This window comes from Schistocerca cancellata, chromosome 2 (assembly GCF_023864275.1).
Source record: "Schistocerca cancellata isolate TAMUIC-IGC-003103 chromosome 2, iqSchCanc2.1, whole genome shotgun sequence".
Taxonomy (NCBI): domain Eukaryota; kingdom Metazoa; phylum Arthropoda; class Insecta; order Orthoptera; family Acrididae; genus Schistocerca; species Schistocerca cancellata.
In genome coordinates this window covers 689961325-689988810 of record NC_064627.1, presented here as the reverse complement: position 1 = coordinate 689988810, position 27486 = coordinate 689961325, and the positions used below count along the sequence as shown (strand labels likewise).

General features: G+C 38.6%; 1 protein-coding gene across 2 annotated transcripts in view; it reads right to left on the bottom strand.

The window, feature by feature from the left end:
- Positions 1-27486, bottom strand: part of LOC126162438 (guanine nucleotide-binding protein G(o) subunit alpha-like) — an 82836-nt gene that overhangs the window by 15961 nt on the left and 39389 nt on the right. For both annotated transcript variants that reach the window (XM_049918947.1, XM_049918948.1), the window contains 3 exons: positions 26821-26949; positions 26617-26731; positions 21614-21788 (listed from right to left, as the gene is read on the bottom strand). In XM_049918947.1, coding sequence (XP_049774904.1) covers positions 21614-21788; positions 26617-26731; positions 26821-26949 — 419 coding nt within the window. The remainder of the gene's footprint in view (positions 1-21613; positions 21789-26616; positions 26732-26820; positions 26950-27486) is intronic.

Genomic DNA, 27486 nt, shown 5'->3' with positions numbered 1-27486 from the left:
TGGACTATGTTTCGGCAGAAATTTAGATATCACATTGAATATATAAAAGGGATGGACAACAATGTGGCAGATGCCTTGTCCCAGCTACCAATCACTGAGAAAAAGTGTGAGGAAGAAACACAGTCTCAGAAAGAGTTCCAAATAATGTATATAAAAGGTGTAGGAAAAGAGGAGGAGATGAAAGCAATTTGTAAAGATATGCGCAGGCTCCAAAATGGGGATCCAACACTGAAATTCATTAAAGTTATGTTGTGTGTAAATGCTATGAAAAAAATAAACAATAATTAAGCTTTATAAGACGTAATATTTAGGTAAAAAAGTTTAGATAGGGAAGAATGGAAGCTGTGTTTCCTAATGAACAGGTAGAAAAATTAGTTAATTACATTCATCACAGCGATGAGATACTGGTTATCAATTTTTTTGGACCCCTGCCAGCAGGTTGGTTACAAGTAAGAGTGTAGTCAATAAACTAGAAAAGGACTACATAGTGAATATCAAATTGCCTGAATCTACTGCAGCAAAAAACACACTATTTGGGTGGGGCATGTGACTGTATTTGAAGATCTTATGAATACAGCAAAAAGTAGTGCCACTGGTTTCTCTCAATATGAAGTGATGATAGGAAAAAGATCAGATAATTTGATAGCAGACAGTACTGAGTTTCCTTCAGTTAACTTTTAACCGGACAAGAGGGGGAGACACTAGTTGATCAACATTTGCTAAATAAGTGTTCTGAAAGAAGGAAGGAATATGGCAGAAAATACAGGACAATTAAATTTAAACAGGGAGTCTTAGACAAAATTAAGGGAAAATCCAGTGAAACTGATGAGGAAACCAAAACAATTATTTGAACTGTGTCATGGGCCATTTGAAGTAACAGAGTGCCCACATCCCAATGTCTACAGACTGGTGTATCCAACATCAAAGAAACGTTTGGGTCTGTGAAGAGAATACAACATGCTCAAGTGTATATTTGTTGCCATGTTGTATAGTTATAAGTAATTTTGGGTTTTTCTCATTGTTAAGTGTTCCTGGATGGTTTATACAGGGTGTTTCAGAAGGGATGGTCAATAATTCACACCTGGAATGTCCAGGCCAAAAGTAGCTAAAAAGCTCCAATAAGCATGGGTCCACAAATCAACAATTGTCGAGATACAACACATTTTCTGTCGCGGTTCATCAGTGTTCAGGAACACGTGGCATCTCTAAACATTAAAGTGGGTGTTTGAAATGTTGTCCATGCATCTAAATGCAACTTTGAACTTATCTCTGAAATGAGTTACGAATCGTCTCAGACAGTCCTGGGAATTCTGTAAATGATGGAAGACTGCTTCAATCTGCAATTGTAATTCGTCAAGAGACTTGACCTTGTTAGTGTAGACCAGGCTTTTGGCATGACCCCACACTCACAAATTCATGGGATTTAAATCCGGAGACCTTGGTGGCCTTCAGATGGGCCCTACTCTAACAGTCCAATTTTGACCATACATCTGAGTTAGAAGCTGGCGCAGCCATACATGAAAATGTGCTTGAGCACCATTATGCATGAACCACATATTCAGGCGTTGGTTCAGTGCGACATCATCATGTACATCTGGAAGTACAGTCTGCAGAAACCACATGTACTACTGTCCGGTTAGTCTCTGTGGTATGAAGTGTGGTCCAATTATGAGGTCTCTGAGCAGTTCTCCCCAGACATTCAGTGAGTTGTGCTGCTGATGTCATGAAATGTGTGTTGCATTAGGATTGAGGTCGGCCCAAATGTGACACTTATGGTAGTTAAAACTACCATCACGGGTAAATCCAGCCTCATCCATGAACAGAATACCATTTACAAACAGGGGATTCAGGATATACTGCTGTTGCACCTGTTGGCAGAAATTCTATCTAGCAGGGAAGCCTGCATTGTTGTGGGCTTGCACTTGCTGGAGATGATATGGATAGATTACTTGCCGATGTAAAATCTGCCACATATTGCTGTGACTCAGGACATGTTCTTGAGTAGCAAACCTCCTTGTTGAAGTACTCAGTCGTTTGTGTACAATGAGTAACACCATTTCCCCAATATTGTATGTTATGGATCTGGGTCGACTTCTCATGGATGGTTTGCAAAACTCCCAGTTTCTCTAAGGTGTTGATAGAACTGCTTAAATATACGCCTGTTAGGTTGCCTGTAGAGAGTAAAAACTTTTTCATACAATCATGCAGCCTCAAGTGCACTGCCATTCGCTTTGCCATTTATGATGTGTGTGTCAGTGTACTCATCATTTGTGTAACCATTGTCCATGGTACCTTCATGTTCGTAACTGACTGATAGGCCAGTATGGCACAGTGCATGGAGGGGGTAAGGGAAGTAGTTGTGCATGCATAAACAGAGTGTTGATCCCAAACCTTAAGATAACAATCTAAATACCACAGTACCCAGGAGTATTCAACTCAAATTAATGAGGTACCTTGGCAACGGCTGATTTGTGCACCCACATTTACTGGAGCTTTGAAGCTACTTTTGGCCTGTACTTTCCATTCGTGAATTACTGAGCATCACTTCCGAAACACCCTGTATGTGTTGTGTAATGTGATTTACATGGCTGATACAGAGGGAATTGATGGCAGAAGTTTCATTTAAATGAGGATTATAGGAATTCTACTGTTCATGAGTACTGTATATTTAAAAAAATTAAGTGATTTGTCATTGGTATACAGGGTGGTCCATTGATCGTGACCGGGTCAAATATCTCACGAAATAAGTGTCAAACGAAAAAAACTGCAAAGAACAAAACTTGTCTAGCTTGAAGGGGGAACCCAGATGGCACTACGGTTGGCCTGCTAGATGGCACTGCCATAGGTCAAACGGATATCAACTGCGTTTTTTAAATAGGAACCCCCATTTTTTATTAGTATGTAAAGAAATATGAATGTTTTAGTTGGACCACTTTTTTCACTTTGTTGATAGATGGTGCTGTAATAGTCACAAACATATGGCTCACAATTTTAGACAAACAGTTGGAAACAGGTAGATTTTTAAAATTAAAATACAGAACATAGGTACGTCTGAACATTTTATTTCGGTTGTTCCAATGTGATACATGTACCTTTGTGAACTCATCATTTCAGAGAACGAATGCTGTTACAGCGTGATTACCTGTAAATACCACATTAATTCAATAAATGCTCAAAATGATGTCCGTCAACCTCAATACATTTGGCAATACGTGTAACGACATTCCTTCTCAACAGCGAGTAGTTCGCCTTCTGTAATGTTCGCACACGCATTGACAATGCGCTGACGCATGTCGTCAGGCGTTGTTGGTGGATCATGATAGCAAATATCCTTCAACTCCACACAGAAAGAAATCTGAGGACATCGGATCCGGTAAACGTGCAGGCCATGTATGGTGCTTCGACAACCAAGCCAACTGTCATGAAATACGCTATTCAATACCGCTTCAACCGCACGTAAGCTATGTGCCAGACATCCATCATGTTGGAAGTGCATCGCCATTCTATCATGCAGTGAAACATCTTGTAGCAACATCGGTAGAACATTACGTAGGAAATCAGCATACACTGCACCATTTAGATTGCCATCAATAAAATGGGGGCCAATTATCCTTCCTCCCATAATGCCGCACCATACATTAACCCACCTAGGTCGTTGATGTTCCACTTGTCACAGCCATTGCGGATTTTCCGTTGCCCATTAGTGCATATTATGCCAGTTTATGTTACCGCTGTTGGTGAATGACGCTTTGTCGCTAAATGGAATGCGTGCAAAAAATCTGTCATCGTACTGTAATTTCTCTTGTGCCCAGTGGCAGAACTGTACACGACATTCAAAGTCGTTGCCATGCAATTCCTGGTACACAGAAATATGGTACGGGTGCAATCGATGTTTTTGAGATTCCTGATTCTCGCGCAATTTGTCTGCTACTGATGTGCGGATTAGCCGCGACGGCAGCTAAAACACCTACTTGGGCATCATCATTTGTCGCAGGTCGTTGTTGAAGTTTCCCATGTGGCTGAACACTTCCTGTTTCCTTAAATAATGTAACTATCCGGCGAACGGTCCAGCTACTTGGATGATGTTATCCAGGATACCAAGCAGCAGACATAGCACACGCCCGTTAGGCATTTTGATCACAATAGCTATACATCAATACGATATTGACCTTTTCCGCAATTGGTAAACGGTCCATTTTAACATAGGTAATGTATCACGAAGCAAATATCGTCCGCACTGGCAGAATGTTACGTGATACCATGTACTTATATGTTTGTGACTATTACAGCGCCATCTATCACAAAGCGAAAAAAGTGGTCCAACTAAAACATTCATATTTCTTTACGTACAACACGAATATGTAGTAAAAAATGGGGGTTCCTAAAAAAAAAAAAAAAAGAGAGAGAGAGAGAGAGAGAGAGAGAGAGAGAGAGACACACACACACACACACAACGATATGATTGTTGTAAGTAAAGGAAGAGTTGTGAGGAATTTATACATGTGAGAATATACATATATATGAATGCATGTATGTGGGGAAACATTAGATAAAACACCTGTGACATGTGTTGGGGTGAGATGAGTAATGGGATGTACAGTAGATTGATTGACTGTTCTCTCTTGTGTCAGTATATAAATATACTTTTGAGATTTAGAATCATGGAAATCAATGGATTTTGGATTAAGTTAATCTAGTTGTTGGGTATTTGTGCAGATGTGAAAGCCAGAATTAATTGTTTATTTTGTAAATTAGTATCATGTTTAGCATGTGTCATCCAAAGGAATGTTCTCAAGATTTAAAATAATTTGTTTATTTTCAATTAATATGTGGGCATATTTAGCAGCTTTAAGTAAAATAATGGAAACTCCAGGTACGAATATAACAAAGTAGGAAAAGACAGATTGCTACTTACCGTAAAGAAGACATATTAAGTTGCAGACATACACAATTAAAATATACTTACATATAGCTTTTGGCCACAGCCTTCATCAGTAAAAGAGAGACACACACACACCATTCACACTTGGGCCCGAGATGCTGGAGTTGGTGGTCATGGGTGCACAAAGTGTGCTCACTTGTGTACAAGAATGGTGTGTGTCTCTCTTTTACTGATGAAGACTGCGGCCAAAAGCTTTATGTGTCTTTTAACTGTGTCTGTCTGCAATTTGACATGTCTTCTTTATGGTAAGTAGCAATCTATCTTTTCCTATATTGGTGTTATTCAGCTGTTTTAACACATATTTAAGCATTTGTATTGTTGCCTTGATAAGTCTCGCTTGAGATCCAACCTAGTGGACACATGTTGGACCACGGAAGGGTTTCTATAGCCTGATTAGTGGGGAGTCATAGAGCACTTACTCAGTGGGACTTTCATTTGAACATTTTGATAGGATATGGCTCAGCTGGTGATGGGTGGTAGAACATGCTGGATGTATAATGGGAATGTCTGGAAGGTGTACGATTTCATCAACACTGCCTTGGATACAAGAATCCAGTAACATCAACTTCATGCAAGTACAGTAACAACTGTGGGTGTGTGTGTGTGAGTGAAAAAAGTGAAAGTGATACCATATTCCAATCTTGAGTGCTGCATGTAGAGAGACTAACATGGGTATTTATTTAATGTAAAATCATTTTGGTTGCTAGCCCATTCAAAGACTTGATTATTAAATAATTAATAGCGTGTTTAGGTGACGATACATCAATTATGTTTAAGTTAATATGTGTAGATGTATCCTAAAGATAATGCTCATGCTGATTGATTCACCACTCACAAAATTATTACACAAGTTTTAGCATAGTTAGATATCTGAAAAAATTGGTATTATTTGACATTATGTGAATAGTGAGGTATGGTGCTACTTCATATACCAGTCAGCAGGAGAGTGAGATATGAAGCTGGGGTATACGACGTTACAAGCAGCTGGTTTGACTGCCGCAGGATAGAATGAATCTGATAGGTTGGCTGTGGGCCGATGTGAATGTCTGCTGGGGTGACCAGCTATCAGATGGCTGTGACGGGGGAACTGAATGGAAGTAAAGATGGCTAATGGGTCATGAGGCCCAGCAGTCACCGGGGTTTTTCTAGGCAGGAAGAGGGTTGTAGTCCGATGACATGGTCACATGATGAGTTAATACGGAGGAATCTGTGACTTGAAATGTCTCACTAATATGATTTTAATGAAAATGCAACTCAATACAAGCATGTTAAAGAAAAGCCAATGATAGTTTAGGAACCATGCCACTGGGATGAGCTCAATCAACATAAATCCATGCCTGACACTTTAATAGTTAAACAGTTATTGCAATTATTAGCATTATTCTTTATAGTAAATTGTAACAACTGAATTCATCGCAAAAGTCACACTACTGATACACCACACAAAGGAGGATAATGCCTGTAATATAATGAACTGATCACTTTTCTAATTAACCAACTATAAAAATGCAAACAATTTAATTTATTTACATAAATACTGCCATACAGACACAAATGAAATTACAGCACGAGTTTCTTTCCTTAATATTCCAACAATTTTCAACATGCATTGAACTGTAGTTGTGATTTATAAAAAATGGCAAGTTAGTGTTATGACTAGAGCACCAAAAGTGGTGATTTATGTGTTTGAGATTTTTTTAAGATTGTTAAAATAATGTAAAAATGAATTTGTTAAGAGGCTGGAAAATTAATACAAAGATTTTCATATGTTTCATCACAAGTAACTAAATGAAATTGTAATGAAAATTATGAATGGTGGTCAGAATGAAAGTATCTGCACTGAATCGAGGAGTGCTCATGTAACATAACCTTTAAATAAGAGTGTGGGGCAGGGTTCGTGGTCTGTCTTTCCCCTGTTGTCTTGAGTATGAAGTGTTGGTGAGGTATTTCGTCTGGAGCAGATAACACTGAGTGGTGTGTATCCTGCGAATGTTATTTTCATGTAGCGGGACTTGTACACTGTGATTCAGTGCATGCTGCTGGATATAATGGCATGTTTGCACAAAGTAATACCAAAATTTGCACTGGTGACAGACACTGTTCAGTTATTCAATGAGTTATTTGTTTGTGGTCACCATTTGCATGCATTGTGCTTTTCTAAAAAATAATTAAAAGGGATTTATATAAAACTTAAAATCAATCTGTTTCGGGCAATGTTAATCCTTCGGGATTTCAAGCAACAGATCAAACCTCAGTACATATTTTATTAAATTATTCGCCAATGTCTCACTGCTAATATAAGGCTTTGGTATTAACATTAAGATGTCATGTTGTTAGGCTAATGAGCAATGGTGTATGGCCACCCCATATTGATGTTGGTGAGTCACCACACAGGAAAGGAGGAGGTCTGATACTTCTGAACACACATTATAGTGGGGGGAATGGAACATTCACGAAAAAGACTTGTAAAGCACCTAACATTGCAAGTGGTTGGCCCCAATATGAATCTCTGCATGTAATATTAATATAACATGTTTTATGTGTTGTTCTGAAATATCTTTGTAGTTGACAAGTTTTGAGAGTGTCTTTTATTTGTATACCTTCAACGGATAAGTACTGTTGTAAGTAGGTTTTGAAGTCCTAACAGTGAGAGAAATAGCTGTGATGTGAACATGGCATGGACAAGCAAAAATGAATACTTACAGGAATTCTGTGTTATTACTGCTATTTGTGCTGTGAATTTGAGTGCTGTGAGGTTAACGACAAATAACTGGTGTTGAAATTTAAGTACAATTTGTTTACTTCATGTCATGTCATGTGCAGAGTGTTCAAAGAACTTGGATAATATTATAAATTGGGAGTAAGTTAGCTTTAATATCAACCAGCTAATTTACATTTGGTGCTATGACCAGGGTCAATCTGTTTGGTGTAATAAATTATTTAAGTGTGAGAATCACAGCCCAGTTACATGAACAGACATGTGAATGGTAATGGCCTTGTGTAATTTCATTCATGTGGCCTGACACGTTAACAGCTCGCTGGACAGAGCAAAGTAACTGCTGCTGGCACAGTTCTGCTATCTTCGAATTGCTCCCAGTAGCCCAAGTGAGCCTATTGCTTATGCACGGAGACACTGTGTTGTGATTTCAGCTATAGTAATCAGGGAATATCAGGACTCATATGGCTTTGTTGTCGTCAGACTAGCACTGTGTATTTTCGTTTGGTGCTCCTGTCATCTACAGCTGTTTGACATGCAGGGTAGTGCATCAGTGGTAAATAAACAACAGGTGATGTGTGGCATAATGTAGCAGTGTAGCTGCTCCTGGCACATGAAACTGGTCAATATGAATGTGAAATGTGTCGATGGACCAAGGGCAGGAGGCTATTAAGCAAGAATCAGTAATAAAAGGCAACTATAATGACGACAGTATTGTGTCTCATGGAGGTGGTAGTACTAAAAGGTGTGTGCAGGTTATCTAATGCAAACAGCAGGATGTGATGCTGCAAGATTATGATTGTAATGCTGGTGAGGCACAAGTGGTTCCCAAATGGGATACACTGGTACAGATGCTTGATAGTACTGGGGAGTAAGTAGGCTCACTTAAATCTAGAGTTGGTTCAGTTAAAATTAGTGTGGATTCGGCTGAGTCTGAGGCGAAATCTGTTAAAGGAGACATTGTATGTCCTATGCCGCCAATGTTAAATTATTGAATTTTGTGACCCATTATCTTGGAAACTTTTTAAGACACCAACTTACAATTTTCCATAATTATTGAATGCACCTTTCTAGATACACTGAACTAGAATTATTCTAAAATTGTATTGTGGGGCATGTTATTTTATTTTTTTTCAAAACACTCAATTTTTTGACAGAATTTTGTAAATAAATGAACATAAAAACAAAACAACTCAGGGCATGCTGTAAAAATTTCAAGTCTCTACCACCAGTACTTTTTTTAGAAAACGCGTCATTTATTGCAAAAAATGTAGTTCAGAGATACAGAGGTTTAAAACTTTTTTTTTATTACAAATTCTTATACAGACTTACATTTCTGTGTCTTTTATGCACTAGAATTGCCCTGGCCCATATTCTGTGTCTTCTTTAGTGTCACGACAGCCCATTGCTTGCTGCCTCCATTTCCTTCTTGTTTCTTTTGTCATTTGCTGAGCAGCGAACTCTGCTTCACATACACGAAGCTCATCCAGTTCCTGCAATCCTTTAGCGGTGTTCTGTCCACATATTACCCCGAACTTCTCCAGAACCTTAAGTCTTTCATAGTTCCCACGATTAAAAGTTATTATGCGTCAGACACTGCTAACTTTAGAGTCATAAGGTCAACAAATACATTTTTAGGTACACGGCACCACACAACATTATTGAAGGACTCATTCACATTCAGGGTCTTCCCATGTAAACGCTTCTTTAGGAGCTCAGGATTTGCCAAATCTCTGTAAATAAATTTGATTGCCTCCATTACTGCCAAAGGAAGAGAATGCTTATGTGTAAATTCATGCAGGGTGCCAGAAAATTCAGCTTGCCTATATTTACACCCAGTGTTTGGTGGAGGTGGACACAAAGCATGACATGGCTTTTCATCGGTTGATATTCGATGAAAGAAAGTGCTCCACATAGCTCTTTTCATCTTCTCTAAATTGTCACAGTTATCTCTAATGGCCTACAGTTAGTTATTTTATTTACGTATAAAAAGCAATAGAAATTAGCTTACTACAAAAATAGCCGATAATCACACTACTTTCAACAAAAACTAGTATCAGAAACAAAGGACTGATTTGTTTATTCATAATGCCAACTTCTGAGACGTAGCAGTAGGCATAAAACAAAGCAATTCACAGCCTTCTAGATTGTGTAGTTCCCAAGATATGACTGCTCAACTGTGGCAATATATGCGTAGCTGCGAAATTTGACAGTCACATGTCAACATTCAAATATTATTTGAGGGTCTCACAATTGTCTGATTTTAATGTATTATATACCAAAATGTTCACAAAAGTCCAAAGTACATTATGGAGTAGAAAACAGAAAATGTCAAATTTCAACGAATTTCACATACAATGTCCCCTTAAGCTGGAACTGAATTCCATAAAAGCCAAGCTTAAGAAAGATGCTGAAATGATTATACTGGGTCTGGAGAATAAACTGCCCACACAAATAAGGCAAAAGTGACCATGAACCACACCTATTTCACACCAATCCTTGCATGTGGTGTTGAAATATGTACTCTACTAAACAAAACTATCACAACAACAGACTACATCAACAGAGTTGGAAGAAGAGTTAGCCAAGCAATGTAAAGGCATTGGAATGTTTGTAGAACAACAAATTAATGGCACACAGAGTCATTGTCATAATTATAATGTGATTAATGTATAAGGAAGCAGTAGTCACAGGAGATAGAGAATAAGTGCATAAACATTGAAAAGTGTATCGGAGAAGAATGTAAAAGAAAATTAATAGTAGTGTTACAAGTGTGCATGTAGAAAGATTGCTAGTGAACTTGTTTGATCCAGTGAGACATGAGAACCCTGTAGTGTTTTTGAAAGATTTTTATAATGTGTTACACAGTTGTTGGTTTAAGAAAAAGTGTATTTTTATCACAAAAAAAACAAAAAAAACCATTTGCAAGGTGAAGCATATACATGGATGTCTTTAGGGGGGAGTTACTTAGACAGTATTAGAATTTGAGGCCAAGTCCTTGACTGATTGGTTGGTTGGTTGGTTGTTTGGGGAAGGAGACCAGACAGCGTGGTCATCGGTCTCATCGGATTAGGGAAGGATGGGGAAGGAAGTCGGCTGTGCCCTTTCAGAGGAACCATCCCGGCATTTGCCTGGAGTGATTTAGGGAAATCACGGAAAACCTAAATCAGGATGGCCGGACGCGGGATTGAACCGTCGTCCTCCCGCATGCGTGTCCAGTGTCTAACCACTGCGCCACCTCGCTCGGTGTTCTTGACTGAGTTTTGGTCTATGAATAAGTAGCAATCTGTGTTGAGGGATTTCTGGGAAGGAGAGGTATACAACCCTCAGAGGGGTAGCTTATAGGCCTTGTGCCAAAAGTAGGTTGATAAATGTAAATATCTTGGCAACAAATTGGATGCTGAAATGATTATACTGGGTCTGGAGAATAAACTGCCCACACAAATAAGGCAAAAGTGACCATGAACCATACCTATTTCACACCAATCCTTGCATGTGGTTTTGAAATATGTACCCTACTAAACAAAAACCTCAGCATAATTCAGGCAACAGAAATGGGAGTGATTAGAACTATGAATCAAACAACTAGAAAGGACAAAATCAGGAATGAGGTGAATGGAAAAGTGGCTGGTATTGAGGTTCCTGGTACAAGTGTAATAAAGAAATGCAGGCTTCAGTGAGTGGGCACGTTATGACAATGAACAACAAAAGACCTGCCAAAAAGTATTTCAACCTGAACCTTGTAGGAAGAAGACCACGGGGAAGGCCAAGAAAATGCTGATAGAGGCTGTAAGACCAGATGTGGATGAGAAAGGAACTTAGAACAGAAGTTTTATGAAGACAGAAGCAGATGGCGAGTGTTTGTACACCACACCTGTGAAACTGGAGTCGGGAAACGATGATGATGACATTTAAGACAAATGGTAGTTGCAGCACCTAGAGATAATGCTGAGTGGCTTATTAATTTCTTAGAAACAATTCAGAGAATTTATTCCAGTGATGGGCTAAGGACAATTGTAGGTACAATGGATGGGGTAATAGAGGAGAGTAGCAGTGAATGACAGAAATGACAAGCAGAGGATGTCAAACCAATGGGATAACAATCGTGGCAGGTGGTGATCACCAAATAGGGGAAGGAATGTTGGACCCCTAGACAAGAGCACAAAGATGAGGGACAACCTCATCTACAAAAAGTGGGCCTGGGAAATCGGTATTAATTCCTGCTAGGGGTCAGGCATAAGCAAGATTGGAGAGAGGGCCACAAGAAAATGGTAACTAGGGAGCCACAAGAAAACAGGAACTAGAGGGACGGGAATTGGGAGAACAAGGTACTGGCCTGAAGGCAGCAGGAACAAAACAGAGTTCTTTTAGTTGCTAAAGGGGAGGAGGAGTCAGGGTCATTGCAAAATAGGAATAACCAGGTAGCTAAAGTGGTAATAGTTTTGGATGAAAGGAAAGGTAGTTCCTCTGGGGAAGAAGGATTGGAATTCAAGTCTTCGGAGATACAGGTTGATGAAATAGAACAGAATATTGAAAGCACCATGGAGGGTTGTATTACTGTGAGGGTTTCCAGATGGTATTAGGCATGTATGGCAAAATAGCGAATGCAAAGACATTGGTTGGTTGAAATTGTGGTCCAGTGAGGATGGAGGTGAAGGATATTTGAGACAAGAGTATGAGATGGAACAGGAAAGGATGTCTGAAGGGGAAAAAGGAATAGAAAGTGAGGATGAAAGGAAAGGTGAAGATATTATAAAGAATTTGTTTCTGACAAGCATGGTGTGTTTGTTAGGAATGCTGAATATGATGGTGAAGAATCAGTTATGGACCAAGTATTAGTGACAGAACAACTAAAACAATGTTGCAGTCTGAATCTGTTGGTCAGAATGGGAAATCTGCAAGTGAAATGTAAAATCTGAGGTGAAGATAGTTGACTGTGGTAAGAGAACAGATTAGTGCCGAGTTATTTGATGAAGACTAGTCCTCGGTTGATGAAGTAGACGATAACCACTCAGTCATTCACACTGAAGTAGGGTGAGTTTCCATGAAAGCTTTGCTAGGCAGCGGAAGTGACGTATATCACAGACATGGTATTAGTCAATGGCTAAGCCACAGGAGTTGGTAAACATGCTGGTAATGGGGGTAAAGACTATTGGGGTGACAGGCAAACTGACAAAAGCAACTAAGTGGGAAGTTTTATTGCACATTTCAGTACTGAGTCATGGAAAAGAATTTCTGTTCTTCATAATTCATGGGCTAGCAGTAGAACTACTTTTTGGGGTAGGCCTGTTCAGAAAATTGAAAGGGAAGACTGACACTGCAAAAGTGGTGTTTTGGAGACACACACACACACACACACACACACACACACACACACACACACACACACACACACACACACAGTGAGAAGACTTAAGGCAGGTTTTGTGTATAAATAAAATGGCATTTTCTGGTAGACCAGGACTGGTGAATTGGCTTGAATGTAAATTAGAGGTGAAGCAGCAAATTTCATTATTTGGAAAGCCTTTTTGCATACTGGTTGCGAGACAGGAGGTGGTACATAAATAAATCCAAAGAACTGTAGACTGGGGAGATAACTGAGTGGTGCCAAAGTGTGTATAACAAACCTTTAGTAATTGTGGGGAAGAAATGTGGAACTGAGTGATTAGTCCTTGATGCACACCATTTGAATCAAAACTGTGGAACGACAAAATGATGGGCCAGGCAATATGGAGGAGAGGCTACAAAAGGTTCATGCAACCAAGTACTTAACATCACTACGTATTACTTGTGGGTGCTAAATATAAAGCCTGCAGGAGAGTCGAGGAAATATACTGCCTTCCTTCACAACGGAAAATACTATCTATTCCGCATGGTTGCCTTCGGGTTAAATGTGGCAGTACATATTTTTATTCAGGCAATGGATGGATTGTTGGGTAGAACTTTGATGAGTAGGGTTACTGTTTATGTAGATGAAAATTTCAGGATTGTCAGAAGTTTTGCAAAGTGAAATTCCCCAATTTCCAAATACAGTTTTAGTATTTTTACCTGACAAATTCTGGAATCTGAAAGGTAAGTAAAACAGGTAAGTTGACAAAAAATGTACAAACTCCTGCATTTATGAATGTTTTACTAACTCTAATTTTTAATGAATGGCAAGGATTTTTCTCCTTTATAGGTTTTATCATTTAAAGGATAAGTAAAAAGGTAAATTGTGTAAATAAAAGCAAAAAATTATATTTTCCAGTGTTTTTTTTTTATTTTCCTGATTTTCAGAAATTATGGCAACCCTGTATTTTTATTTCAAGCCCAAGTTGGGAAGAGCATCATAATTTGTTGAATGATTTACTATCTGCTTGGGACTCGGGGAGAATGAATGTAATGCTAGCAGAGTCAGAATTTGTCAAGAATAAAGTTAAGTTTTTGGGATATGTTATTGGTGAACTGGGGGATAGTATTAGATCCTGAGAATCTGAACACTATAGAAGAACCCACAGACTGAAAGCAATTGAACACAATGTTGAGCTTGTTTGGTTTTTATAGCAGTTTCGTGAGTGGGCACTTGTTTAATGATCTGTAGCTCATGCTACTGCTAAAGAGGAATACCATTTGTGTGTGGACTGAGTGATGCGAAAAAGTGTTTAGAAGTCTGAAGGAGGTATGCTTCATGGCAAAATATTATACCACCACAATTTTTGTGAATATTTTGCATCATTACAGATGCGTGTAGATATGGTCTGGGTGTGGGAGTGTTTCAGAATCTATTCGCATCAGAATGAATGATGTGGCACTGGGCAATTGTGTTTGGCAGGTGAACATTTTCAGCATGAGAGAGGAATTGTAGTGTGTCTGAATTGCAAGACCTCTCTATGGTGTGGGGGTTCCATAAATATGAATGCTACTTACTGAGAAACAAAACTGTTGTATTTTTGGATCATAAGGCATTAAGCTTTCTTAGAACCTGTAGGTTGCTACATAGTAGACCCACTATGTGGCCTTTGTATTTACACCAATTTGAAATTGAGATATGTTACATAAGAGGTGATGAAAGTGTCATAATGGATGCTCTGTCTCAGATGCCAAGGGTGAATGGGGGTAATCGGGGCAGAGTAGAGGACAAGCGTGAGATAAAGACACTTTAATTTGGAAAGGTTGAAGGTGAGGGCTTGACTAGAAAGGTGTTGGAGAGAATTAGATGTGAGCAAAATGCAGGTGAAAACCTGACACCAGTCAAGCATTATTTGAACTCAGATGGTTATTGAAAGGTCACAGTCTATTATCAACAGCACAAGAGTGTTCTTTTTAGAAGGAATGATGGTAAAGTGGAAGGAGTGATATGAAATGATTATCAAATTGCAACATTTAAACATCAAAGAACAAGAGCTCCTGAAAGTCATGACTGGTAAGCATAATTATAGTTGGTTATTCAACTAACTTATACATAAGGCAAATGAAAGATATGGGGCTTTCTCTGTGCTATTATTTATACCGTTCAGTTTCATTGCAGCAATCATGAACAGCTTCATGAATTAAGATGTGCTAGATACAGAGAAAACTAGTGAACTGACATAGGATGCTCTTTCACATGAGGATAAGGATGATGATGATGATGATGATGAGGCTGCCCTTTCCCCAAAGACACCTATGTCAAATACCTTTACTGGTACAATGGGACAGGGATGTAAAACTGAGGAAGTAAGTTATGATGAAGCCTGATGTGAAGACATAGTATTGGCAAATACCACCTTGCCCCTGTGTGTAACAGAGGACTATACGAAACAAGCTATCACCTTTTGGAAAAGTGGAAGAAGTGAAATTATCTTTCAAGACCATAAAGTGGAACTTTAAATTATTAAAACATGGAGCGTATGACACTGCAGTTTCTGTATTACTGATACTACCAGGTGGAACAAGATACTGTCAACCACTTGATGTATTTGGCTTCTGCATTTTCACGGGTTTTGTCCACAGGTTTAACAACTCGGTGTGACTTCTGGGCATTGATGTGAGTTTTGGTCAGAGTAACAACATCTTTCAAATGCAATCTCTTATTTAAAGACAATTATGTGCACCAGCATTTTGGCTGGTCTTCCTGTAAACTTGGTATCGAAGTGGCTGCATCAGTCATCAGCTATATTATTTCGAACATCCAGTAAAATACTGCTTTGACACTGGTAATGTGCTTTGCTCACTATGTCAAAGTGTGATGCTCCTAATCTGTAGCTGATGCCAGAGGACTCTTTGCTCTTAACATTTTAATGTAGCGACTCAGAAATGCAGTGTAAATGAATGAAATGAGTGAGTGTTTCATTAAAGAAGTAGCATAGCACTATTTAATTATTAACATCTCTGCTGTCCAATATTTTCTCTGGACTGTAAAGCTGATACCATTTCAGTGACATCCACTTGCAGGTGTAGCACTATTCTTTTGTGTAATTGGCATGATTAAATGAAAAATTATTAACTTCATTCCACAACAATTCTTCAGTTACTTAGGTTTATTCATTTTGATATACAAGGTGCCTATAAATAAAGTTCCAGTTCCAAACGCTGCAGAAAGAGAACTACTGTTCAGAATGATGTCAAATTTGAACCACATATTATTGACACAGGTAGAAATGTTGTGAAATAAAATAATAATAATAATAATAATGAAAATCTGACCAGCAGATGGTGTTGTAAGCATTAGGATATGCACACCAACTGATACCGGCACATGATTGTTCCTCAATTTGCGTCCGACACACCCAATATGGCTGTCTCCATGAAGGACTGCATGCTGCTGGTGAAGCTCTTTTACAAGAACACTGACTGTGTGCCAGTAGCCCTGCAGAAGTTCCGGCCACTCACGGGTGTGAAAAAAAAGGTATTGGTCCAATGTCTGCTGAAAGCGATTAAAGAGTTCAAAAGGACAGGTTCTTTTGAGGAGGAAAGCAGTTGATATGATGTCTGTTGAAGATATGGCCACAGCATTGCAGAATGGATTATGCTGAGTGGTGGTGTGCAAATGTGCAAACATGCAGTGCATGGGGAGTTGGCCGAACAGCAGACATGACTGTGAGCACAGCGAATAAAATCCTTTGAAGCGTCCTGCATTTCTATTTATACAAAATTACACATGTTCAGGAGTTGCTTTCTGCTGACCTGCTAGCAAGACAAATGTTTGATCTGGAATTTCTTGCTCAGGGAAGTGAGCAATGAATGGCCATGGAACATTCTGCAGACAGACAATGCCCATTTCTATCTCCAAGGACTTGTCAATAAGCAGAATTGTGGAATGTGGGCAAGAGAAAATTGCACATTAACTAGTACCACTTCATTCTGCAAAGGCAACTGTATGGTGCAGATTGATGGCATTGTTTATCACAAGTCAACATCTTTTTGAGGAGATGAGTCCTGCAGGTCTTGTTACCTGTACCATCATTGGGAAACATTATGAGAGTCTTTTGGGCACCAATCTCATTCCAACCCTTCAGTAGTGTGAATGTGAGTGTAGGATTATTTTCATGCAAGATGGCCCTCTTCCACACATTGCACAGACTATGAAGTGGCTACTGCAGAAACATTTTGGAAATGCTTGAATTATCAGCCATCATTTCCCCCCCACTGCCTGGTTTCCCGAGATCACCCGACCTTAATTCATGTGACTTCTGGCTGTGGGGTTACCTGAAAGATGTTGTGTTCAGTGCTCCAATTATGAACATAGCTGAATTGAAGGCAGCCATTGAGCAACACACTCTGAACATGACCCCGAGACTCTCTGATCTGTTGTGGAACATGCTGTTTCTCGATTTCCACTTCAGGCAAAAACAGTGGATAGCATGTTGAACAAATCTTGTGCCAGTGTCATGACAATTAGAAAGCAATGTCATTTTGCTTTTATGTAGTTTTTGGCCCCAGGGCAATTAAAAACAATGTCATTTTTCTTCCTATGCAGTGTTTGGCCCCAGGACAATAAAAACTTAAGGCATTTTACTTTTTATGTGGTTTCTGGCCTCAGGGCAGTTAAAAACGATTTTTCCCATATGAAGTAGTATGACCTTGCCTTAGAATATGGGCTTACTTAACTAACAGTGCCACAAGTGTTGACTGTCAAACTTGTGCAGTCACACAAAATGGACACCAAGGATGGCATAATGTGCAACTCAAACCATAGCTGTTGTATTACAATTCATCTGTAATTTTTAGCTGACCCTATTTATGTTAAGACGCTTGCAGTGCCATGTATTGGTAAAATTTCTGTTAAATGATTTTTGTTCCATTATGTTTCTCCCTGCGTCAATCATATGCTGTTCAAATTTGATGTCATTCTGAGCAGTGGTTCTCTTTTCACAGCATTTTGAATCTGAAACTTAAATTATGGAGACCCTGTATAGCAGTGCCATTTGTTATGGATGTGGAAAGCAAGGTCACCTGCAAAATGTCTGCTTGAGTAGTGAATGGAAAGTCAAAAAGGCGTACTTGATAACAATAAGAAAACTGACTTGATAAAGCCAGCTGCTAAACGACATGATGTATGACATATTTCGGAAGATGGTACAGGATTTCTATTTCCTTAAACCTTATCAATACACCCACGATCTTTTGTGGGGACACAGGTTCAATTGCTACTTTTTCAAAACAGATCTTGAGTGCCTCGGCCACATTATTAACAAGGCAGATTTGTGTCCTTCCACAAAACACCTCAAAGCGATTCAAGAATGGTAAAAATCCCAGAATCTTTCCATACTTTTGGCAGTTTTAGGGAAAATCAATTACTACAAAAGATTCATACCCAGCACAACCACTCTTGCAGCACCCCTCAACTACCTACGGAGCCAAGGGCGAAAGTTCATGTGATCTAATAAATGTCAACATTCTTTCAACTCACTTAAGCTATTGGTTCAAATGTCTCTGAGCACTATGCGACTTAACTTTTGAGGTTATCAGTCACCTAGAACTTAGAACTAATTAAACCTAACTAACCTAAGGACATCATACACATCCATGCCCGAGGCAGGATTCGAACCTGCAACCGTAGTGGTCGCTCGGTTCCAGACTAGAACCGCCTAGAACTGCACGGCCACTCCGGCCGGCTACTTAAGCTATTGTCTCATCTATTATGACAACTATAAACCTCTTTTCTTAGACACAGATGCTTCATTGTACAGTCTTGCAGCTGTGCTCTCTCAGCAGATCAATGGTAGAACAATCTGTTACTTTTGCCTCCAAGTCATTGAACTTGGCACAAGTTAAATACTCACAATCTGACAAGTAAGCTCTTTCTTTCCTTTTCGGGTTGAGGTGATTCCCCCCATACAATTATAGCCTTCCTTTCACAATTTTTACAGACCACAAACCATTACGCTCCTTATTCAGATCTGACATGCCCTTTCCTGACCAAATAGAGTTAAAAATTCAACAGTGGTCACTGTACCTTGCCTTGTATTGCTATAACATTGCATAACAAGCAGCCAGAAAATACACAAATGCATATGTTCTTTCCTTACTGCCAGACAGTTCAGATCAAGCTCCTAATGCCTCGGAAGATGTGTGTCAATTTGTTTGCAATGCTAATGAGGAACTCTTAATCAGACTCCCCACTGATGCACCACATACTGCCATGGAAACTGCCAAGGATCTGGAATTAATGCAGATTGCAAACTATGTGCATCTCGACTGGCCTCATAAGAAACAGTACGTCATTCCCCAGTCAGTTCAACCTTTTTCTTCTGAATTTTCACCTTCACAGAGTGTAATGGAGAGATCTTATATAACAACTTGCACAATGGACCTGAGTAGTCATCACATTCTCTCTCAGCACCTCATAATCCTCAAGCTGCTTCATCACATGCATACAGCTCATTCAAAGATTCTGTTCTGGCCAAGGATGCAAGCTGATGCCAAGAAATTTCTGAAAATCTGTAAAACCTGTGCAGAAACCCAAGCAGCACCCAAAGCACCTTGGTTGAGTACACGTAGCTTTTGCTGGGCTGTCACTTGGTGGCCAATTGTTGATCACCATTGATGCTTTCTCTAACTTTCTGTTTGTCATTCAGACATCTTAAACAACCAGCCCCCACATAATAAAGACATTGGAAAAGATATTTACATTACAAGGATTTCCAAAGACTATTGCTTTGGAAATGGTTCACAATTTGTCTCCAATAAATTAGATGATTTTCAGGCATCCGTCATGTTAAGCCTGCTCCATTCAATCCTATATTGAAAGGAGGAGCCAAAAGGATGGTTTGTGCCTTCAAAACACGATGTCGAAACTAGTCCAAATGATGCCAAAATCCCAAGCTCTTCTGCTACTTTTCTCATTATTCTGGTCAACATCAGACATCCATGATAAGACTCCAGTGGAGCTACTCCATGTTAGGCCATACTGCACTTTTCTCAATTTGCTCCTGCCCTGGCAACATCATCTGGCATCTTCTGTGGGCTTGTTTTAAGTCTGGTCAGCCTGCCAGGTATCACCGAAACACAGGCAATCAAAGGTGGGCCAGGGAAGTGTTTTGAGACAATGTGGGAGAGTGACATTTCTTGTGCACACTAATGCTGGCACTGTATGTCTACACAACCATCAGCAGTACAGAGCTCTGCCTATTGACAATGATACTTCCTGGAGGCAACATGTTTCACACGAGCTGCCACCACGAGCTGACCTGAGACGAACATGGCATGCTGGCACCCTGGTCCAGCTGTCCCACCTAGCAGTCAAGAGGCAGATTCCGCAGCCACTACAGTGTCCCACACTGATACCTAATGAAGGCCACCCCACTGCTCTGCACTGGAACCTACACCATAGGAGCTTGGTCCAGCATCAGTGTCAAATGAAGCTGTAGTGCCTATCGTGACATCAACAGCGGCAGCACTGCAGTTGGACCAAATTCCTGCTGACTTGCAGGATGAAGATGTCCTGATGCTGCCACCATCAGACGATGAAGAAATGGATCGCTCTTACCCCAACCTCTCAAGACCAAGTCTTTCCCCAGTGATTTTCCTTAATAAGCCTGTAACCCAAATCGGCAAAAGTGAAGCCTTAGGGATCGAGCTGCTGAAGACATCTCTGCCCGAGGCACTCTCTGGGCATCACAGGTCCCAACCATATGCTCCGCATTCTGGGAAGGGGGAGTACTACATTTGCTCCGAGCATAGCACCTCAGAGACAAAGATGCAAGCCTCCGTGGCTATGGTATATACAATGAGGAAATGCTTGCCAGTGATAACTGCACAGTTAAAGGAAGCCAAGAACAGAGTTTCCGTTTCACAACATAAGTGGTGCTAGAGAGGGCCTATGGATAAGCAACATAACATAACAACTTAGATATGACCCTAAGGGCTATAGAACCAGCGTGCAGCAAGCTGGAGGCACCTTTGGCGTTGTCTAAAAATTCTGGACAATGTTGACTCAGCATGCTAAACTCCAATTGGTTGTTGTTCACCTCAACTAGGCGTGCAACTCTGCTATAGATTCTCTGGCAGTACTGAAGACGACCCAAGAACAGGTCATACAACACTTCACTTTAAGTATACAACAGTCACACTGTTTCATTTACTTAGTGACAGCTTTTTCAAGTCAGTTATGTTGATACGTCCTAATTCAGAACCTGTGCTGTGCACTGTCTTCACTGCATTAGTGAATCCTTTGTGTTTACTTGTTACACTAGTTACTCTTGAGAGAAATAAGACTCTTTTAGAGTCATCATTTGTATTTTGTTAGAATAAAGAAGCTGTTTATTTTACTCTTCAATTTTTGGAATTCATCTCAAATTCTAAAGTTTATAATACATATTTTCTCAAATAATATTACACAATTTGTCACTGGTTATGAGTAGGAAATACACCAAAAACACATACATTTCTTGCTTAGTTTCATTCAAAGATCTTTGTGTGTACTCCAAAAATAATATAAATACTTTGCTGAAGACATGTAAAAGAAACCTAAAAGAAGCATAAGAGTTTCTTACCTCTGTAATCAGGACAATATAGTCGAAGGTGTCTACCAGAATACAAAATTTTCTCACGGAAGAGATCAAATTTATTGAGAAAGAGAACAAATGAAGCTTCACGAAAGAAGCAATTGTTTACAATCTGTGAGAACAGAGTGAGACTTTCATCCAGTCTGTTTACTGATGGTTCCTCCTGAAATGAGCAAGATTTTTCAGATGTAGTTCTTCTTTTTGCAATGCTCATAACTACTACTACTGACATTTAAAACAGTTACTTATGAAGTATTTTATTGAATCTTGTAATGATACATGCCATTCCAGGGGAATGAGAGATATCCCTAAGTCTCATTACCAGTGAATGATACTCTACACAAAAGTAATTTATATAGTTAGAAAATAATTACATAAAATAATATGTCTAATGTAAATGAACAGATATAGTACATTGGTTTTATTTTTATGGGCACATGGTGAGCCAAACTGAAGGGCAACACACTTCTTCAGTATGGGACGGTGGTTAAGGTGATGTAGTGAGAGGAAATAACGGTCTGAGCTGTCAGATATGGGGGTCACGTGTGCATGAGTTGTGGTTGCTTGTGTGAATGAATGTGTGTGTGTTTCCTTTTCTGATGGAGGCTTTGACCGGCAGCTAATGTGTAAGTGTCTTTTTTTCTATGCCTGTCATCTTTACAGTAAGTAGCAATCTATCTTTCCCTTATATTGTTGATATTCCAACCTGGAGTTTCCAGTGTTTAACTTTATTCTATATCACTGCCAGATGTCTTATAATTTCATAAAATCCATACACAAAACTGCAAATAACAGTAGATATGTAGTTGTACAAGGAGGTGGCAAAAACACACTGATATTGCAGCAAAAAGAATTATACAGGCAATCACTTGCACATAACCGGTATGTTAATTGACCTGGGTTTCAACACCTACTTTATCAGAATGATTTTTTTATAAATCCTATAAAATAATACAAAAAAAATTAGGTATGACAAAAGAACATTAATGAAGATGACAGTTTTTATGATGTACAAAGGTTACTTACATAAAATTACATTCCTAAAAAGCAATGGTCAGAATTTAGAGCAGCTATGCTCCAGTCAAAAGTGAAATAAAACTTTCTAGCCTTTGCCACATGTCCCAGCTGGGAACAACACCAGGCTGATTGGCCCAGTGGCTTACATTGCTGTCACAAAAACAATACGAGTTACGCTGCCTACCAGGTGTGGATAGTGACGTGTTGTTTGAAACATTATAAGAGAAATAATAATAATAAAAAACAGTTAATTTTAAAAACAAAATATTAACAAAGAGAGCTTATTGACTGTCTGAAAACACATAGTAGTCAAGCAGATTAAGTATAACAGAGTCATTGTTAGGCTTTATAGATATTACTATTACACAAAGGATAGAATATATGGAAAAAAATTTTACAAACAGCTGTAAAATCCAAAAAATATTTTCATGAAGGTAACTTCAGCAGCACAGATCTATAAGATTCGAAGAAAATTGTGTTTTGGAAACAGAAGCAGGGAAAAATATAGTAAAAAACAGAGGAATCAAAAGTCCTCGAGGAATGGATTGAAACCATAAAAAAAACTGTTACATAATTGTAACTGTTCATTGAGGATGTGGCCATCATTATTAGAAATATGCTTGAAAATCTCCAGCTCTTCAAGTACATCAAGCCTATGAGTTTTGTTTTCTCTATGCAAAACGAAAATTTCTTCAACGCATTTTGGTTTGTGTCCAGAAATTAGCAGATGATCAACAAAAGTGGAATTGTGTACATTAGTGCCTCTTTTTCCAAACAAATGTTCCTTGTACCTGGTGCTAAAAGACCTTCCAGTTTGTCCTACATAATAAATGGGACATGTATCACAAATGATTTTATACACTCCTGAATTGTGTATCAGAACAGCAGTGGACTTGTGATTGTGAATGAGATTTTTTTGTAAAAGGCAACTTTGAATCTATATTTTTTAATCAGAAGACGACGAATTTTATATGAAACAGAGCCTGAAAATGGAATCGAGAAAACATTTTCATATTTGTTACTGTCAGGAATAGCACTGCTGGCTCACGTGATCACTTTAGTGTAAGTTTTAACTTGAACATCTTGTCAAAGTGGGATCATAGCTGTTATTAACCACAATGGTTTTTATTATCTTCATCGCTTCATTAAGCTGTCAGGAGACAAAGGTACAGAGACTGTACAATGAATGGCTGAATGGAAAAATGCTTTGTTATGGGAATGAGGATGCACTGAACTAGTGGGCACAATTTGATCTGTATCATGACATCTGCATACTGAGAATAAGAAAAAATAACAAGATAAGTAGCTGAAAAATTATTGATGAATTTCTCTTCCAGCAAATTAATGTAAATATCTTTAATAATTTTTCAGCTTCTGAGCTTGGTATTTTGTCTTATGCTCGGTATGTAGATGACATTTTGATCACATACAGTGGTTCCCAGGAAGGAATTCAGCATTTGTTTGAAATTTTTAATAGCCTTCATGAGAATATCAGCTTCATTTCTGAATTAGAAAATAATGAACATCAGCTTAATTACTTGGACCTTAGTACATCTACTGACAATGGCAGACTTTCTTTTGGCATTTTTCGAAAAGCCAATAATACAGACTATTGCAGTTAATAACAGTTACGATCCCACGTTAGATGACAATGTCTTCGAAGTTAAAACTTACACTAAAGTGATCACTTTAGGCAGCAGTGCTATTCCTCACTGTAACAAATATGAAAATGTTTCCTCAATTCCATTTTTAGGCCCTATTTTGTATAAAATTCGTTGTCTTCTGATTAAAAAATATAGATTCAAAGTTGCCTTTTCCACAAATAACTTGCAAAAAATCTCATTCACAATCTCAAGTCCACCGTTGCTCTGATACACAATTCAGGAGTGTATAAAATCATTTGTGATACATGTCCCTTTTATTATATAGGACAAACTGGAAGGTCTTTTAGTGTCAGGTACAAGGAATATTTGTTGGGAAAAAGACGCAATAATGTACAAAATTCCACTTTTGCTGATCATCTACTAATTTCCAGACACAAACCAAAATGTGTTGAAGAAATTTCCATTTTGCATAGAGAAAAGAAAGGGCATAGGCTCGATGTACTCGAAGAGCTGGAGATTTTTAAGCACATTTCTAAGAACAGTGGCCTCATCCTCAACGAACAGTTACAACTACATAACAAAAATTTTTTCAATGGTTTCAATCCATTACTCATGGAATTTTGATCCCTTTATTATTTACCATATCTTTCCCTGCTTCTGGTTCAGAAAATAATTTTTTTTCAAATCTCATAGATTTGTGCTGCTGAAGTTACCTTCATGCAAATATTTTTTGGATTGTACAACTGTTTGTAAAATTTTTCTGTACCATTCTGTCCTCTATGAATGGTAATTGCTGTAAAGCCTAACAGATGGCTCTGTTGTACTTAATCTGCTTGACTACTGTGTATTTTCAAGCAGACATTAAGCTCTCTTTCTTTATATTTTGTTTTTAAAATTAACTGTTTTTTTTTTCAATTGTTCCTGTTGTAATGTTTCAAATGAGCACATGTTACTGTCTGCGGCTAATAGGTGGCGCAGCTCATATTGTTTTTGTGACAGCAATGTCAGCCACTGGGCTAATCAGTCTCAGCTGGGGACCTGTGGCAAAGGCTAGAAAGTTTTGTTTCACTTTTGACTGGAGCATAGCAGCTCTAAATTCTGACCATTGCTTTTTAACAATGGAATTATATGTAAGTAACCTTTGTTCATTTTGACAATTGCCATCTTGGATAACTTTTCTTTTTGTCATACCTAATTTTCTATGTTTTATTTTATAGGATTTATAAGAAATCATTCTGATAAAGACACCCCTAGTAGGCGTTGAAACTCAGGTCAATGTAACTACCAGTTATGTGCAACTGGTTGGCTGTATAATACTATGCTGAAACTAGTACATGACCACTGAGTGACAGCCATGTTTAAAACTGTAACACTGATGTTGACTTCCTCATTTCTGACACTGAATCACACTTGTAACAAATTTTTATTCGAATGAATTTTTCACTCTGCAGCAATGTGTGCATTGGTGTGTAACTTCTTGGCAGATTAAAACTGTGTGGCAGACTGGGACTCAAATTTGCCTTCCACAGGCAAGTGCTCTACAGACCGCACAACTTATGATCCAGCCTCAAAGCTTTATTTCCACAGAAAAACTTCTGTGAAGTGTGGAAGCTAGGAGGGTAGGTACTGACAGAAGTAAAGCTGTGATGCCAGGCTGTGAATCATGCTAGGGAAGCTCAGTTGGTAGAGCTCTAGCCTGTGAAAGGCAAAGGCACCAGTTTCTAGCTCCAGTTTGGCACACAGTTTTAATCCATCAGAATGTTTCAAATTTTTCTTAATTTTTACTTAGATAAAGTTTTTTTCCATTGGACATCTATATTTACATCTACACCTATACTCAGCAAACCACCATGAGGTGCATGGTAGTGGATATGTCCCATTGCACCATTTCTTAGGGTTTCTTCCTGTTCCATTCCCATATGGAGCATGGGAAGAATGATTGACTGAATGCCTCTGAGCATGCATTAATTATTGTAATCTTATCCTCATGATTCCTATGTGATTGATACATAGGGAAATTTAGTATATTCCTAGAGTAATCATTTAAAGCCAATTCTTAGGACTTCGTTAATAGACTTTCTCAGGATATTTTATATCTGTCTTCAAGAGTGTTCCAGTTCAGTTCCTTCAGTATCTCTGTGACTCTCTCCCACAGATTACACAAACCTATAACCATTTGTGCTGTCCATCTCTGTATATGTTCAATATCCCCTGTTAGTCCTATTTGATATGGGTCCCACACACTTAAGCAATACTCTAGAACCTTTCCTATGATGCCAAATTTGGAAAACATATACCATACATAAGGAAATCATAAATTATTACAAATTTATTTTTCAGATCTCTGAACTGAATTTTAAAGCAACTCACCAGTAACGTCATATCATAACCACTGAGTGAAACAACGAACATCACAGCCCTGACATTGTCAAAACAGTAGATCCATTTTCTTCTCTGAGATCGCTGCCCCCCAACGTCAAACATGCTGCAAAGAGTTAAGAAAGAACACTAGTGAATGTTATATTTATACATAATATCAAAGTTGGTACCTGATATTTGCAGCTACAGGCATACCTGACAATAACATCATTGATTTTGAAGTGTGTTTCAATGATGCCATTTGTGCGAACCCTTGCCCTTAAGACATCTGTTGGTGTTGGCACATATTTTTCATCACAGATTCGATCCATGTTTTCAAATAAACTAAAACAAAAATATGGCTACTGAAATAAAATTTACAGCAAAACTCTGATGACATGAAAAAATGAAAATGAATCCATGGTAATAGAATTACTGTACAATATAGAACAAACAGTTTCCAACAGCATAAAAAATGGTCACTATTTTTCATTAATTACTACTGAGTTCCTACATTTTTCTGTTGTTGTGACTACTTTTCTTCTATTTTCAAATTTTATGAACACATCACAAAAACCTACTTAAGAAATTCCAAGAATCAATTTTCAAAAAAACATCAACATCAAATAGAAAATGAGACATAAAATAATACTGAAACACTATACTACTACAGTACTGTTTGCAACAGATGACAAACACATTTCTGGCTTATAATAGTTCAGTTTAGGGAGCAGTGAGGCCAAGTTCAAGGAGACTGTGTGAACTAATTTCCAGCAAAATAGCCTGCATTCACTCACTCTACAAGCTATGGTGGAGGTGTGCCTTGGGGGGTGCTGTGAGCCAGTGTTATGGAAGTGATGATAAACTTTCCCCTACAATGAA